Source organism: Xiphophorus maculatus, chromosome 21 (genome assembly GCF_002775205.1).
Source record: "Xiphophorus maculatus strain JP 163 A chromosome 21, X_maculatus-5.0-male, whole genome shotgun sequence".
In the NCBI taxonomy this organism is placed as follows: domain Eukaryota; kingdom Metazoa; phylum Chordata; class Actinopteri; order Cyprinodontiformes; family Poeciliidae; genus Xiphophorus; species Xiphophorus maculatus.
The window spans coordinates 9682886-9701135 of NC_036463.1; the positions used below are offsets into that span (position 1 = coordinate 9682886).

At 40.7% G+C, this 18250-nt stretch overlaps 2 protein-coding genes across 3 annotated transcripts; one reads left to right on the forward strand and one right to left on the reverse strand.

The window, feature by feature from the left end:
* Positions 1–1284: 1284 nt before the first annotated feature.
* Positions 1285–9294, reverse strand: LOC102231568 (zinc finger protein ZIC 4-like). 2 transcript variants are annotated; one of them, XM_005797812.2, is made up of 3 exons: positions 5827–9294; positions 5056–5718; positions 1285–2697 (listed from the first exon to the last, which is right to left on the reverse strand). In XM_005797812.2, exons 1-3 carry the CDS (start codon positions 6251–6253, stop codon positions 2243–2245), a joined length of 1545 nt encoding a protein of 514 aa, XP_005797869.1. In that variant the 5' UTR covers positions 6254–9294; the 3' UTR covers positions 1285–2242. The 2 variants fall into 2 exon arrangements, with proteins under 2 accessions (XP_005797869.1, XP_005797868.1); XM_005797811.2 differs by having other exon boundaries at positions 5056–9294.
* A 444-nt stretch (positions 9295–9738) lies between these two features.
* zic1 (Zic family member 1) lies at positions 9739–13242 on the forward strand. The gene is made up of 3 exons (XM_005797813.2): positions 9739–10986; positions 11338–11501; positions 12055–13242. The coding sequence occupies exons 1-3, from the start codon at positions 10023–10025 to the stop codon at positions 12250–12252; spliced, it is 1326 nt and encodes a 441-aa protein (XP_005797870.1). The 5' UTR covers positions 9739–10022; the 3' UTR covers positions 12253–13242.
* Positions 13243–18250: the final 5008 nt, after the last annotated feature.

An 18250-nucleotide genomic window follows, 5' to 3' on the forward strand; every position in this document is an offset into this window, starting at 1 on the left:
AAAGGCTTTCCGTGTCATCAACGTCGTTCAGACGACCCAGAAAGAATCCCTCTGATACCAACTCCCCACTTCAAAGAATCGCTTTCAATTGAGATCCAACTCTTTTTTTTTTCTCAGTCTCTCTCTCTCTCTCTTTCTTTTTGCGCAAGCGACAGGAGCTGGTGCAGGGAGAGAGGCATCCTCCTCCTCCTTCTCTTCTTTTGAACTGCTTTCCGTCATGAACTTAACCAAACTCTGTAAAAGTATCAGTATTGCCGTTTCCCCCCGTCTGCCCCCCGTCCCTCTTCTGGTTAAGTCAAGGCCAGAGTGAAACTCTTACGCGCCGCCAGAAGTTTTCCCTCCCGAACAGCTGACTTCTTCTTCGACCTACTTTCACTACAATTTAAAGGAAATTAAAATATTCCTTTCGCACTTCTTTGTAGACGACAATTCACTTCCCTCCTTGCAATTAAAACGCGTCGTTATCGCTAATGTATAGACGCAGAAATATGAGCGTCTTCTTTGAGCCTCGTTTTGCAAAAGAAGTCCATTACGGTGACAAACAACCGCGTCTCAGCGGCCACTCCTTTGATTTTTTTTCTTAAAGTAGGCCTTTAGCAAAAGAATATATTTTTCCCCCCTTTCTTTTTTGTCGCTCTGGTTTGCAGCATAAAGGACGTAGATTACCGTTTCCTACCCCATGGGTAGCAAATATTACATTCTTTGGAGCCTGCTTTTGAGTCCTTGGGACCTGGCCCCATATCATTTGAGTTTGACTTGGCTATTGCTATAGAAATCTTAATTCACCATGAGGATTCACCGTTGTGCGAAAAAGAAAAAAAAATGGTTTCTTTGTGCAAAATGGCTCTTTGAAGTCTGGATCCGAATATTGTAGCCTTTCATCAAGCTCGCAGCCCACAGTCTGGGTCAAAGCAAAGCTGAGCTGAGTAAGTAAGATTTAACACGAGTAGAGCATAATGCGCGATACTTTCCCTCTTCCGCTGGTAAATAAAAAAAATAAAACTGTAATAGTAATTGCTGGTGTTCTGTGGGTTCAAAGACTTGATGAAAGATCTGTGTTGGAAAAATAATTTGTAAAAAAATAAATTATATATATATATATATATATATATATATATATATATATATATATATATATATATATATATATATATATATATATATATATATATGTGTAAGAATTATATTCAAACCAAGTATTGAGACAGCAGAAATGTTGACTTTTTTGTCCTTATGTTGCAAAATAATCTATTTCCCACAGATCTGCGTTGCTCAAAATTGTTTCACTTTCATACAAGATTTATTCCAAATACTCACAAAATACAAGGCAGTTCGGTACGCATTTAGTGCTCAATTTTTAGATAAAACAAAAATAAATTTAAAAACAGACAACGATACAAAAAATCACCAGATTTCTTTCTTTTTTTTTTTTTTTTTTTTTTTTTACTTTGATAAAACATTTATAATTGACGTCATATACGAAATACTTTAAGCTCATGAAACAGCTGGGGGCGCGGGTGTTTTTCTCCCTTGTTTTTTGCACAAATCCATTGCAAATAAAATAATACAAAAAAGATGTAAACCGCTCCTTACAAATCTAGTCAACATCCAAACACATTGAAACTTGTACAAAATTTACAAATGTACAACTCTGCTCCGGTTTTGAAAACATGCACTTTGGTTCGATCCTAAAAAATACCTCCATGTCCGATTGAAAAATAAATTAAAAAATCATACTGAAGGCAGAAAGGATTTTCTTTTGTTTGTTTTTTTTGTTGTTTTTTTTTTTTTTACAAAAAAAAAAAAAGTTGCACACCCTCATGTTTACAGCCTACAATAATGTACGACATAGTCTAATGAGATTTACACGACTCTCTCGACAAGTGGAACAGCTCGCAGGGGAAGCACCCATCCATCAGTTTTGGATAAACTTCAAAATAATAATAATAATAATAATAATAATAATAATAATAATAATAATAATAATAATAATAATAATAATAATAATAATAATAATAATAAAATATATGCTCCTGTTACTTGAAAGCTGGAAGGATTGCGCATTTTCCATCCATTGCAGTTAAGTGAGTCTCTTGGCTCTCCAGTTTTGGTGGCTTATCCAAAACAAAACAAGGGGTTGGGGGTGTGTGGGAAGGGACCAGAGGGCCCTCACAGGTATATAGGCACTAAAGCCAAACCATTTTAGAAGTTGAGTGTTTGGAAATGAGTGCTGGCGAGGAACTCAAAACGCGTCCCTTGGCTGGGGGTTCCTGTAAGCAGGTTCCTCCGAAGGGTCGGGCGTGGAGTGGCCGCTGGGTGGTGTCTGGCCACCGCTAGCACCTGAGCTGTGGCACACGTACCACTCGCTTAAATTAGCTGGCTGCTGCTGCTGAGATGACCCCACCGGCGGCTCTGACACCATCGACGGCCCCCCGGCTGGCTCCCGACCCAAGTCCGAAGACGGGGACACCAGAGAGGGAGTGGACGACTCATAGCCCGAGCTGGGCGGGGGGGACTTGCAGTGCACCTTCATGTGCTTCCGCAGGGAGCTGGGGTGCGTGTAGGACTTGTCGCAGCCCCGAACTTTGCAGTTGTAGGGCTTGTCGCTGGTGTGCACGTGGGAATGCTTCTTCCTGTCGCTACTGTTGGCGAAGCGTCGGTCGCAGCCGTCGAATTCACACTTAAAGGGCTTCTCGCCTGTTTGCAGCGTGGAGACACAATAAGACATAAAATGCATTAAATATTTGATGTTGCTCGTTAACCCTATTGAATCCTGTTGCTAAATACAAACGTTTCATTTGTTTGCTCAAGATGAGGGACAAAATCTCTAAGCATTCTGCTGAGCGTCCGTAGATAGGTGGCGTTTCACCAGATGGCATTAATTGCATTCGACTGCACTGTGTTATATTTACAGCTGAATCTGACCATTTGATCGGTTTGAGTTGATATGTAATGGAGTGCAAAATCAGTCACCAGTCGTACCATTAGAAACTATGAATATTTGTTATGAGGGTCGTCGACATTTTTAGTTATATCTTTAGTTGTTATCGAATGCATTTTGTGGACATCATACTTCAAGATTAAGTCATTTTTTCTACATACCTGGAAAGGAATTAGACCTATATAGAGCAAAATAAGAGTGCATGTTTTGTTTTACTGTATATATATATATATATATATATATATATATATATATATATATATATATATATATATATATATATATATATATATATATATATATATATAGCTATACAAACAACTGGATTCATTTTAAGCTTGCATTTATTGGTTCTCATACACATAAGATGATCAACTGAATTTTTTTTCTGTTGACTTATTTTTTGCTTGCATTGGGGTAAAATAATAAAACAAACAACAGCCATTTACTATTACCTTCAAAAGCAATATGAATACGTGAAGTTGATTTTTTTGGATTAATGCATTTGGGGAAACTTTTATTTATTTATTTATTTTTTGCAAATCTAAATTTTCTAATTATGTCCATAGTTGAATTGTCTAAAGTTTTCTGGAGATGTGAGTCTTTTGGAACGAGTCTCCTGCTCCTGCTGTCCTGTGTCTTTACCTGGCCACTGTCGACTTACACCTGACTGAAAACTCTGATAAATATTAAGAACAATACAATATCCTCAGGATATTGATTGGTAGCACAGGCTACCCGATTCTTTGCCAGCCCCTCAAATATGGACTGAATCTAAATTGGCTTTTTATTATTGAGTATTTCTGATTAAATATGAGTGAAAAGTGAGGGAGAAAGAGGTGAAAAAAAGACAATCTGAATAAATTAGACGGAAATCATCCACGGCTGAGTTTTTTCTTCTTCTCCTCCTCCGATTAAAGCTTTTGAGAATATGTAATTGCCTCTGTCTAATTACACTTGCGGGTTGAATATCAATTTGACCTTCAGCTGTTGGGTTGAGAGAGCCAATCAAGGATATTAGTGTAGTACAAGAAACCGTTCGAGGAAACAGACCCCAGGGGCAGACCCTAGTCATAACCACACTTTCAGCTTGGGTTTTAAACATGATACCAAAAAGACCAGGCCCCTCGGGAGTCAACACACAGAAATAATTCAACAGATTTGTACTTAGGTAATGTGAGCAAATGATATGAATAATACATTGGGGGTGGGGGGGGGTGCAGGAATGGAGCAGAAGAGGGAGGGGTGGTGTGTGTGTGTGTGTGTGTATGTGTGTGTGTGTGGAGGGGGCTGGGGGACTGCTGTAGTCACTGTAATCATTTACAAGTCTGACTCGACATTTTGAGGCCTTTATTTTCCTTCTGGCTCACAGAGGCAGGCAGCCATATTGACCCATTCAGTATTTTTTTTTTTAATGCTACATCTGGGCAGCACACACACAAGTCAGCATGCAAACTCCTTATATACTAGTATACTCTGATCTGATCTGCACAAGTCAACTTGTTGCATTTGGCTTGCAAACCAGTATTTGAAACAGTTCTTCATCACGCACAGATGCAGTGCAGTAGATTAAGGCAGAAAAAACAAAAAAACTGCTCTAGTGACTGAATGCAAAGCACTCCAAATCCACCATGTAATTAAAAAGCAGTCGTCAAAAGAAGTGAAAAAAGAACAAAACATTTTAATAACGAAACATCAGCGTATCAGTTATTGTGAAAGATGCAACTCTCTCCAACTTTTGCTATCCAGTCATGGTTTTGGCACACACTGAGCTGCTCACACAAGACGTGACGTGGGCCTCCAGCTTTTGTACCGCGGTGTAAACAAGAGGTTTGAACGGTCAAACGCCTGAGTGAGCTGTACCATAATCCCCCTCACCCCCCTCCAAATCCGTCCTTTGAGAAACTTCCAATACACTCTTATAACAGGTGCCTGTTGCGTGCGGGTTATTGCAGCATTTTCGAACTTTTGAAATCGGGGCAAATTTGAAAATATTGCGAAAATAGTTTTAGAGGTTACTAATTTATTCATGCAACTTGATGATTTTACTCCATGCATTTTAAAAACTTTCAAAGCATTTTACGTATATGCATTTTTTTTTTTTTAGCACTCACCTGTGTGTGTCCTTTTATGAATTTTTAGATTCTCGGATCTTGCAAACACTTTACCGCAGCCAGGGAAGGGGCAGGGAAACGGTTTCTCACCGGTGTGTACTCGAATGTGATTCACCAGTTTGTATTTCGCCTTAAACGGCTTGCCTTCCCTCGGACACTCTTCCCAAAAGCAAATGTGGTTCGCCTGCTCCGGTCCTCCGACGTGCTCCACCGTCACATGCGTGACGAGTTCGTGCATGGTGCTGTAAGTTTTAGAGCAGAGTTTCTTGGGCGAGTGCTCCGGCTCCAGCCACTTGCAAATCAGCTCTTGCTTTATCGGCTGCCTCATGTAGCGGAAAAAAGCCCCCGGTCCTCCGTGGTGGTGGTGGGGATGGTGCGGGTGGTGGTGGTGGTGGTGGTGGTGAGCGCCGAGATTCATGTTTAGATTCAGACCGCCGTAGCCGTGCAGAGGCGAGGCGGAGAAGGGATCAGCCCTGGAGCTTGCTACTTGACTCAAGTGATCAGACCGAACGTACATTTCTCCAGGTAGTCCTAACCTTATTTGTCCATTCAGCGCCTGGCCACCCGGTGATCCGCTGGAAGGCTGCTCGTGGTGGAGTCCGGAGAAGAGGGTGGTGTGGTTCCCTGCGTCAGGGTGGTGACCATAGTGTCCGGGATAGCTACCTGTTGTTGAGACAAACATTCCGTGGTGAGAAGCTGGACCAGCAGTCTGGTCGGTCAGTACCGGCATGGCTTGAGCCGTCAGATCTCTCCGGATGAGGAAATCCCTACCTGCGGATAGAGCCTGGGCAGTATGGGGCATAGAATAAGGGACCGACGTCGGCTGAACCGGGCCAAAAGCTCCCGTTTGACTGGAGACCACTTCACTGTGGCCTGCCATATGATGATTGTGGTGGTGGTGATGGTGGTGGGGATAATGATGGGCTGGGCTGATTTTGAGGGCCGCGGAGTGCCCCATGTGTTCTGGCCCGAATGGACTCGGCCCCAGGCGGGGTTCCGCAGTAATCTCCCCAGGGTGCGAGTGAGCCATTGAGTGTGGATGGCTGCCGAACCCCGGGAAGCCTGTCACGCTCTGAGGGGTATGGTGGTGATGATGGTGATGGTGGTGAGCCCCTGCCAAGTCAACTAATCTCAGCGCCGTGTTCCGTTTGGAAAACGCAGGGTCCATCACGGGGCTTCCCAAAGCATCCACGCTCATTACTTCCTAATTTTAGAATAACTTGACAGCAGGCAAAATAATAATGATGATGGCAAATATATTTTAATCGCAATGGCAAAAAAAAAAAATAAAGAAAAAAAAACTTTATAAAGTTAAGTCTATCTGCAGACAACATGGAATCCCATTCGGTTGAGAGGCAGCAGCAGGACGCTTTGATACTGAATAGAGATTCATGGTAGGCGCTGCAGCCCGTGGAGCCAAACAATCACCCCGCGCTCTAATTGGTCAGAGCTCTGTGATTGACGTCACCAGTGACAGTTCCCAACGTGATGAAAAATGTCTTAGTGACAGCGAGCAGCCAGTGCGCATGCGCTGTGCTGGAGGCAGCGCTTGAGAAAAATAGTTATGCAAAGGTTATTATAGAATATAACTATTAAAAAGTTTATCCGGATATACGGTGTCCTTTTATGTTGAGGCAGCAAACAAAGGCTGAAGTTAAAGGATACACTCTCACCCCTCTTATTTCTTTCCGCGGCTACATGAAAGAGCGTGCATATTGACGTATATATTTATAAAGTTATGTCGATCATAAATAATGCAGTGATATCTTCATTTTGAACCGCAACGCGCGCAGCCCCGACTATAAGCTCAAATTACGCACAATTTTACGCACGTAAAATGATCGTTGATAGTAGTGGAGGGGTCGAAAGAAAGTTGTGCAAAGAATCGCGCCGCGTGTCGAGCTTTAAAATAGACCGAAGGGGAAAAAAATAGTTAAGCGCTTTGGAGGAAGCTTCGTATTAAAATATGCAGCCGCCCCTGCTCTGCAGCGTCTACAGCGGAGTTGGCTCGCCGCTGTAGCCCCAGGGAGATCCGGATCCGTGTCTGTGTGTGTTCAGCGGCTGAACCATTCGGGGAACCCGCGGCCATGCTCCCGGAGAGGAGGAAAAATGTAATGGACGAGACCTGTTGTTATGATTCGGAGCGATTTTTTCCCCCCTTTGCGTTAGACCTAAGGACGGCAGCAGATGAGGGTCACGGGAGGTGGTTCGGTCGAAGACTTTTAATTCCAAAATAGAACGAGTGTATGCTGTGAGTACCACAGAGAATAGCATTATCTTATGTAATAATTTCTGGTTAGATCTGAATACTGAAAGAAAGAAAAAAAAATGCTTGGGAATTTTCTTTTAGCAACCTTTGAGGACATTCTATTTTAATTCGCTGACAAAAGTGATCGTTTAAAAACGTTAATTTAACAGTGAGCAGATATTGCATGGTTAGACATTCGTGAAACAAAGTTGCAGAATCAATAACAATTCCCTGGGAGGTGAAATGTGGATTTTTCTTCTTGTTATCCATCACTTCTCTGCTTTATAAGTTTTTAACCTGCTTATTTTCTAAAAGCTGTCTGAACACCTGACGTTTTTCAACGTTTGGACTATATTGTGTGTTTAATATTTATGTAAAAACTCAAATGTTAAGAAGAAATGCGCTTTTAAAAGTTTTCATATAGAGAACAGGTCGCTTTGGTGTTAACTTTAAGCTTTTATGTTTTTGAGTTTAAGCCGAACGTTATTCTTTAAGACTAGAGAGCATTAATTTCATCTCATTGCTTTTCTTTTATGTTTGTGCTAAAAAGAGGTCCGAATGATGGCAGGAGCGTTTAGGTGACTTTCCTTTTCAGATAACTGAAACAAAGTAATGGTATAAAATGAATTATATGCACTTGCCTGGTTGATTGTCATTTCTCAGTATTTCAAATGAAAGATAAAACTGCACTGTTATTTTACATTTGCCACGAATTGATCTGTCAGTGCCTTCGCTGACAGCATCGCGTTAGATCGTAAGTCAATATTTGGAGACGTGGTGGATCCCGAAGACGTTTATTAAAAGGCCTTTACGCGCGACCGACTCACAGCTGCAGAATTCAAAGAGGGGCATCACAGCAACAGTGAGCAGTGTAATGCAAAACTTGGTCGGCAAGGGGCTATTTCTGATCCAAGTTGAGCATGCACTCACTCAATGAGTCACCTAGTAGCGCTTGGCGACGTGTAGGCAGGAATCATGCACAGGATCATAAACATAAACGCCACATATTGCAGCGACATCTCATAAAGAGGTGTTGGCTTTAAATCTGCTGTAAATCCGTGACAATAAACATGGTGGTGACATTTAAATTCTGCGCATTCTAGTTACTGCACTAAACAAGAAATGCTCTTTTATTTATGCAACATTATTTGCACCTTAAAATTACGTCTCTTATTCATTTGAATAACTTTTGCTCAACATTTTTTTTGTCACCCAGATTTATGTTTATTCTCACTTGTTGCTCATTGCCTGCTGTTGTGTCGCTTGCAAATTTGATATCAAAGATTTATTTGAATTCTGCAATGCACATTAAGTCCATGCCTTAAGAAAGCCCCCAAAACCTCAAATCTCTGCTCCGGAACTTTTATGTTTTCTTAAAGCAATGTTTTTTCTTCTTTTGCGTATTCATCCCAAACCTTCCCCTCTTGGGTTTCCAAGACTGATTTGGAAAAGCAGCCTTCAGATTCTAGAATACAATTCGAGTGACCCATAATGGCGTGGTCTGGGTTGTTTCTTTTGGCTTTAACCACCAGCACCCGGAGGCTCCTGTAGAGAGAACACCGCAAATCCCACTTGATAACTTCGACAACACCATGGACTATATGCACCACTGGCCTGCAAAGAAGGGGCCATGTTGCTCTACCGCAAAGCAGGCGAATCGCGATGGACGCATTAGGAATCGTGGTATAGGTCCAAGTTAAACACTAACGTGAAAACCGAAATCACAGATGTTCCACAATTTAGACAGGCAAACAAGGTATTCAGATTTTGATTTCCTTTGAGTTAAAGTGGATAATTTCATAATAAAAAAAAAAAAACAGAAGGTCGTGTCAGTAGTTAGACGAGACTCCCTGTTGGTATTTAGAGAAACATACTTGAAATGGAAAAGTCTCCAATTTTCCTGCAAAATTAAAGAGCTTCTATCTGAGAACAAAAACTCTCCTGACTACTAGAAGCCCATTCAATCCAATTTTTTTTTTCTTTTATGAAACATTAGACGGGCAGACTTGACGAATTAAAATCCGTTCGTCAAAGTGCTTAATTGAACTAAATGTTTCCAATTACGCATCAAAGGGCTACTCTTCCCAATTTAATGTGGTTGACAAAGAAAATGTAACACTTTACGGTTATCACATATTTCCCTTATGTTCTGAGGTAATATGTGTCTTTTTTTTTCCCCTCCCTTACTATTTAGCCGTTTAACTAAATTCCCAGTCAGCAATCTGAAAATATCTGCGACTGATGATGTCAAGAGACATGGACGTGCGGGCCACAGCATGGTGGATTGTTATTTGGTGAGTGCATGTTATTGGGGAGCACCAATGAACGAGCAGCTGCAGCTCCCACGTGACCGCCCCCTCTCCTCTCCCATTCATCAGGGCTGGACTGTGTTGTCTTTTCAATTCATTTATCTGCAGGAATGATTGCGACTATCAGTCTAGAGCTCACCGTCTGACTGAGGAGGTGAAAGTAGCGCCACAGGAAGATAAACCGCAAAAAGACAATATTACATGTAGTAAATACATGGTTTTTGCGTACGCATCGGATGAGCGGTGCAGGGGAATTCCTTCCGTCGTGAACGAAAAAAAAAAAAGTAAACAGAATTCGTTGGATTCGAGTTCAGAAGAGATAAGCTGCAGAGAGAGAGGAGGAGGAAGAATATCTGCGCGTGTTTTCTTTGAGTTCTGCGCTCAGTCGTCTCGAAGAGTCAAGACTGAAGATGCTCTTGGACGCAGGACCGCAGTATCCCACCATAGGAGTCACTACTTTCGGCTCCTCTCGGCATCACTCAACAGGAGAGGTGGCGGAGCGGGAAGTGGCGCTGGGGATCAACCCTTTCGCGGACGGCATGGGCGCCTTCAAGATCAACCACAGCTCCCACGACATCAGCTCCGGGCAGACAGCGTTCTCATCCCAGGCTCCCGGCTATGCAGCGGCGGCCGCCCTGGGACACCACCATCACCCGACCCACGTTGGTTCCTACTCCACGGCGGCGTTCAACTCCACCAGGGACTTTCTCTTCAGAAATCGGGGTTTCGGGGACGCGGCTGGGGCGCAGCACAGCCTGTTTGCCTCCGGCAGCTTCGGGGGGCCGCACGGACATTCGGACGCGGCGGGGCACCTGCTCTTCCCAGGGCTCCACGAGCAGGCGGCGAGCCACGCGTCCTCCAACGTGGTGAACAGCCAGATGCGACTGGGCTTCTCGGGGGACGTGTACGGCCGGGCTGATCAGTATGGGCATGTCACGAGCCCGCGTTCCGATCACTACGCATCCACACAGCTACACGGCTACGGCCCCATGAACATGAATATGGCTGCGCACCACGGAGCGGGGGCCTTTTTCCGCTACATGAGGCAGCCCATCAAGCAGGAGCTCATCTGCAAGTGGATCGAGCCGGAGCAGTTGACAAACCCCAAAAAGTCGTGTAACAAAACTTTCAGCACCATGCACGAGCTGGTGACCCACCTGACAGTGGAGCACGTGGGGGGGCCTGAACAGACGAACCATATCTGCTTTTGGGAGGACTGCTCCAGAGAAGGGAAGCCCTTTAAAGCCAAATACAAACTTGTAAATCACATCAGAGTGCACACCGGAGAAAAGCCCTTTCCGTGTCCGTTTCCCGGCTGCGGCAAAGTGTTTGCCCGATCGGAAAATCTGAAAATTCACAAAAGGACTCATACCGGTAAGAAATGGCAAAAAATACCCTGCCAAATCGGTGCTGACAAAATCCCCTCCGAAACGTGCATGCGATCCGGGTGGTTATTTACTAGAGTAGGGCAGTTGGAGCCTGCAAACTGACATGCGGTGCTTTACAGCTGTCGACAGAAAATACTTCACTGCAAAAATATTGTCTAAATATAATTTTAACCTTAATGAATTGTATGCAGTGCATGCGTCCTGCACAGTGTTTGATCACAACTTGTAAAAAAAACAAACAAAAAAAAAACAACATGCATTTTATCATTTTATCATCTTTGACAATCAAAACAACAGCAAAAATCCAAAAACATATTTCATTCCTTGCATTATTTAGGTGAGAAGCCTTTTAAGTGCGAGTTCGACGGCTGCGACAGGAGGTTCGCAAACAGCAGTGACCGCAAGAAACACATGCACGTCCACACGTCGGACAAGCCGTATCTGTGCAAAATGTGCGACAAGTCGTACACGCATCCCAGCTCCCTCCGAAAACACATGAAGGTAAAAGAAAAAAGATATTAATATTGTAAATTATATATACGTGTGTGTTTGTGTGTGTGTGTGTGTGTTTCGTTCTCTTTGCAAAAATAACATTAGAAACTCCTTTTATATGTGTTACAATAGAATGTCGTTTTCTTCTCTTTTTATGTGCAGTTTTTTTATTTAGTTTTTTTTTTAAATCAGATATATATATATATATATATATATATATATATATATATATATATATATATATATATATATATATATATATATATATATATATATATATATATATATATATATATTTTATTTATTATTATTTTTTGGTTTGTTTGTTTTATTTTTAGCAAGATAAAGAAAGTTAATCCTATCTTTTCTCAAGCGCAAAATGAGATTAGGATTTGAGTGAGAATAATTGGGCTTTACTTTGTTTTCGATTTGTGAGCATGTCCAAAGCAGTCATGTCAGAAGTAAAATAGCATCTCTTCTCTGCTTTCTGCTTCTAAGTAAAGCGAGTGTACTTCCCCCCCGACCCCCCAATTCCCCTCTTCCCTCCTTTTCACTACCCCAGGTCCACGAATCCACCAACCCTGCATCGCAGCCTTCCCCAGCTGCCAGTTCAGGGTACGAGTCCTCCACGCCTCCCACCATCGTGTCACCGTCCACAGAGAACCAGAGCAGCAGCTCCATATCACCAGCAGCTTCAGCAGTCCACCACACAACCAGCCACAGCACGCTGTCGTCAAATTTCAATGAATGGTACGTGTAAATATTTTTGAAAAACGCACAAAAGACAATGGGAAATTTATGAAGACATGAGGAAAAAAAAAAAAGGAAAAACGAAACAAATAAACTTTTTCGACCTAAGTCAGAAAGATGGACTGAGAAAAAAAGCAGGGGAGGTGAAGTTAAAGACTGTCATCATGCATGGACAGAAACACGGTCAGCTCCTCCTTTTACTGAGAGACTGTACAGAAGCAGATCTCAAAAGAAAAAGCATGTTATCTCCGAGTAGAGGCCTGATTTTTTTTTTTTTTTCATTTTTCTTTTTGCTCTTTTGTAAATATGGATTTCACCAAACAGGAACCCACAGCAAGAAAGAAAAAAAAAAGGAAATGTAATATTTTATTTTGTAAATATCACAGTTTTAAGGGGGCGGGGGGCGGAGGGGGGGATTTGTGAAAAATGTAATGGTCCCTTAAATATATGAGGGTGGCCTCTAAGGTTACTGTGGGGGACAAGAATGTTTAGTTGTGTACCAAAATGTGAATTATTCAGTATTACTACAGTCTACACGTCGACCTAACCGACTCTTAGTATTAATGTGCTTTTTGTAGCCTATCCAGTGCAGCATATTTTTATTTTTTTATTTTTTTCTTAATTTTCGTCCAATTAAGGTCCAGTTTGAATAGCACAGAGTATCATTGTTGTTATTTAATGTCATGTCGATGAATCGTGTAGTGAAAAGAAAAAAAAAAAAATCCGTGTCAATCTGTTTATGTACGTGCTAAATATATATATATAAAAATCTGTCAATTGCTCTGTCTGAGAGGAAGTATTATTCCATGTAAAGTATGGATTTTTCCATATTTATCCGCATGTAAAAGGGCCGGTAACATGTTAGAATATGATCGGTATTTATGGAGAAATGCGCTCGTACAGTATGTCAAATTTTAGTTTACAATAATAATATTAATAATAATAATGAAAAAAAAAATGTTTGGATACATTTCGTACTATATTAAAGGACTGTAAAAAATACAGAACATGCATTTCATTGGAGGTTATTGGGGGTTGATTTTTAAATTATACTGATAAAAGGCACCAAATCAGATCTTTTCCTATGTAAAGTAATTTATTTGCGTGAATAATTCTAAAGCAAATAAGTTAAAGTCTTCATTATAATGACGTGTGTGTGTGTGCGTATGTGTGTTTGTTTGCGCGCGGTGTGTTTGCGTGTGTGTGTGTGAGAGAGAGAGAGAGACCGAGGGAGACACAGAGAGAGAGAGTAATGGAGAGATGACGAGGGTGTGTGTGAGGTGTGGCGTGTGTGTGTGTTAGAACTTTCCTGACACTCGATAATAACTACTAAATTCACTTCCCCCCTCTTTCTCTCTTTCTGCTCCTTCTGGATCTTCTGTTTATCCAAAATTAACATCCACCGCTCTGCCCTCCAGTAATGCGCAAATTAAATCGATTAATCACGGCTGTTGTTCCTCGGTGGATAAAACCGGAGTAAGCTATTTTGCGTTACTTAATTGTTCGGGAATCTAATTTTCAAATCTAATTTATTTTCTTTTTCCTTTTTCTTCTTGCGCTTTTTTCCCGGATTTCCTATCCTAGATTAAGATAAAAAGAGAGAGAGAGAGAGAGAAGGAGATAGAGACAGAGAGAGAGAAAGAGAAACAGAGAGAGGGAAAGAGGGAGAGCCTGAGAGTCAACGTGGGACCCCTCCTCCCCTTATCCACTCATCCCTCCTTTTTCCACACACACTTCATTGTTCCTGGCTGCAGCTTGCTTGACCGCCCCATTAGGCAGAGATCACATCAGCAGCCGCCACTGATCATGGTTAACACTGCCAGGGCGCACGGATCCGCCGCGATCTGTCAGTCTGCAGACACATGCAGCCGAAATAAAAATGTAAACCCTTAAGAAAAAGAGAGAGAAGAGAAAAGAAAAACTCAAAACGCCGCAACATATAGCAGCAAAGCAAGCTTCATATGAGATGATTATGCTGGAAATGTATTGAAATGTATTCATATTTTCTTTTCACGGACTATTACACGTGGAGATAAATGAAGGATGGCAATAAAATGACTTTTTTTCGACTCTATTTAACACTATCTATCTATCTGGACTCAGTGCAGATGCACCAATGAGGCACCGCGACAGGGGGACAATTCGCACTTCCCAGGCCGAGGAAATCACTTAGCAGCTGTGTAGATTAAAACAAAACAAAAAAATAAAAAAATGTAAGTGGACGCGTGCATTTCGTTTAAAACTATGACCGACATTCAGATAAAACGGCTTTGTTTGTCATTGAAATCCAGCTCCGTTGCCATCATTTACAAAAGGGAAGCGCTGGAGCGTGAAAGACTTCCCAAGATGTTAGGAGTTCTGTGTGAATTCCTGATCACCCACTGCTGCACATAGCTGCAAATTTGAGTTGATTGTTCTTCTTTAATTGTGTGCAGAACTTTACAGTCAACAACAACAGGCATGCAAGGGAGACGCTAGACGCAATTGGGGCATAATGTCGGAATATAAATAATTCCAAATTGCAATTTTTTTTTAACTTAAATACTAATATGTACTCCAACAGTTGGTCAATTTGGAATTAAAAAATAGGCAGAAAAGAACAACTTCTAAGGCAGGAGAAACGCTTTTTTCCCCTCCTGACTAAAATACATGGTCTAAATAATAAGCTTCAAGTCTTCTTCAGCATGAGACGATCTTTTTTTTTCTAGAACCACATTAGAGTTGAAGCATTTTTGTTACATTCTAAACTGTGCGTTGCTGTCAACGACCATCCAGTAAGTTCTGTGTTGAATAACTAAATAACAGTGGTACCACTGCAAAACGGTTTTACCATAAAATGAAGCAACAATAATTTGCAGACTTACCTTTGAACAGAACACAATTTAAAACAATTAATGTAAGTTATGGTGCAGGTTTGTTGTACACCTTCCTGAATTTAATTCATTAAGAATGTGTCTCTTTTTTTTGTAAAACATAATAATTAAAGAAAAAATAAGTTCATCAGTGAAGAGTATTATACTATAGTTAAGAATAGTATCCCGTCTTGGTTCAGGGTGCAGTCCTCCTGTTTTTCCTGGTTGGTCAGTGTTATTCCAGTGAACCAGATTGTGTTCAGAAGGCGTTTCAAATCTGTAAGACAACATCAGCGGGTTTATTGCGAAAACCATTCATTTTTGCCATTGTTCCAACAGTAAATTAAAAACTATAATTTTCTTGATAAATCAACAGAAATGTTTTACAGTGTATCTTGCTGCTCCCGTGTTCAGACATGGACAAGCAACATTTCTACGATTTTTCGAAACTTTTACAGTTCATTTTTATTATTATTGCATGTAGCCTCACGAATTACTCTCACCTGCACAAACAGCACTGAGCACAATTTAGTTTGTTTATTATTATTATTATTATTATTATTATTATTATTATTATTATTATTATTATTATTATTATTATTATTATTATTATTTTATTTTATTTTATTTTATTTTTTCCGAATCATTTGGTCATTAGCTATCGTGGATGTTTAGGCAATTTCTTTTACTCAATGTTCACACATTTTTTCTTGGATATCGGATCGGGGAATTTTATTAAGTGCACGAACCCCAATAAAAAATTGCTTGGCAACGCCTATAGTCTTGCCTGCCAGGTCGACTTACAGGGAAAATCCGGTCTTTGAACACGCTATTTAATTTCAAACAGTTTGTACACCGTGAGCCTGTACACTCCAAGCAATCACATACATAAAATATAAATAAATAAATAAATAAAAAATAAAAAGCTCGTAAAAAATGTGTTGACGACAAGTTGCTCAAATAGTATGGCGGGGTGGGGGGCGGGCAGGGGGGGACACGGGGCATCCAAAACATCTATTTCAGATATATTTACGCGCACGTCTGGAAATGACAACCGTTCCAGATATCTGAGAAGGCGCAAGTGCCACCGTCATGAATATTTATCAGCAGCACTTCACTTGTGGCCAGCAAACCGAGCCTGAAGTGTGTGTGTGTGTGTGTGCTAGCAAAGGTACAGGCGCAGTCTGCAGCTTATCTGCGCATCAGAAAGCTGCTGCTCGCACATTTAGAGGCGGAATTGTCTGTTTGACAACAAACAACAGTCGGTGGATGGGTGCAGGCTATCGTGGCACGTTTGGAAAGAAAATGAAACATGGGGAGATTTGTTTCTCGTGCTTTCTTAGGTTCTGATTTCAGAAGGAAGTACTTTTTTTTTTTCTCTTTACAGACATTTTTTTTAAACGCGTGCAATAACATTTAGCAGATAATTTCAGCCTTAAGACTAACTATTTATTTATTTTTTATTTTTTTTTGGAGGGGAGGCGGGGGGCGTCTAACTGATTGCAGAGCAGAACCAAATCAATAGATTCGACATTTGCACTTGGATTTAACTTTAATGGGGGTTTTTTTGTTTGTTTTTTTTTGCACACACAAAATGCAATTTAGGGAATGAAAGAAACGTCGCTATCCATAAACTGCATCTGCTCCACTTGGAGATCCCGAGATTCATACGTAAAAGGTCAAATTCAAGTCAAGGGCACTTTAGTGCACTTTATTAGTTTGCAGGCATTTATAAAACTGTCACATTTTTACACAGTTGCAGCCATAAAGCGATTCCATATACTAGAATCAATCGGAAAAAAAAATACAACAAAAAAAAACACATGGTGTCAGGAATTAATATTCGATAATCGTTTATCTCTTCTATATTTCACATTATTATTCTACAGTTTACTTTTTTAACTATTTGCATACCAAAAAATAATTCAAATAATTAAATTCTATTTAGCATTTTAAACAAGGGTTATCATTTCATAAGTATCATTACATAACTGGCATTAACCCTTAAAGGACTGTACTTAAAATTTATATTTTTATTAGCTTTCTAAGCATTTGTTTCCCCGTGTGTTATAAACGTTCACCACCCCATCATCTTCATGTGTGGAGATGTTAGCTTCTAGGGCAGAGCAAAGGCATAAGAGATTATTTGAAGCAATAGTTGAGAAACAGAAGTTTTGTCTAATTTGGTTTGTGTGTGTGTGTGTGTGTGTGTCGGAGGGGGGGGACAACATTATATAGCTGAATTGCTATGGTGCTTCAAATGGTGAAATGTACAAATAATTTATTAAACATACAGGCTTAAAATGAGCTTATCAGAAACATTGCTTATTATAGTGGGAAGACGCCTTGTCTACTGTCATATTTCCAGCCTGAACTAAAGGTGTAAATGAAAATGTAATCAGACCTTTAGATAAAATCCCCTCTAAATATAAAAAAGTTTATGTTCTCTGTGCACTGTGTATTGCAGAATGAATCCACTAATCAGGAGGAAATTATATATATATATATATATATATATATATATATATATATATATATATATATATATATATATATATATATATATATATATATATATATATATATATATGGGATGGGGTGATGCCTTGTATTGTATCTAGGATTTGTTTCTTTATTCTTATTGTTATTACTCTATTACTCTTAATTATTATTATTATTATTTATTTATTTAGCCATGTCACAGCACTGGGACATTAATCTCCGCTTTGCTACCGCGATACCAGGGATTTGGGGAAGAGAGGAGGTTCGTTAGAGTGAAACATCGGCTCACGGTGACCCCCTTCGCATCAGTTGTGAAGTCTGACACGCCATTAAAGTTGAGAGTGCGCGGGAGATTTGTGGAGGCACTGACACGGTGTCCTCGTGACGCGTCTCCATTTTTTTTTTATTGACTCGTTGCTAAATGAGGCCACTCCAATTAGCGCTCTGCGGCAGCGTGAGACCGCTGCGCACCTCGGAAGTCCCACGGAAAACAAACACGCGTGTTCATACGTTGCTTGCTCTGGATAAACAGGGAAAAAGGAAAACCGTCGGAACGGACTTCAATGTGGAGGATATACGCAATAAGTCTCTGCTATACCGCTCTATTCGTCAGATCATGGCTCATTTCAGATTTTCTTTTTCTTCCCTAGTTAA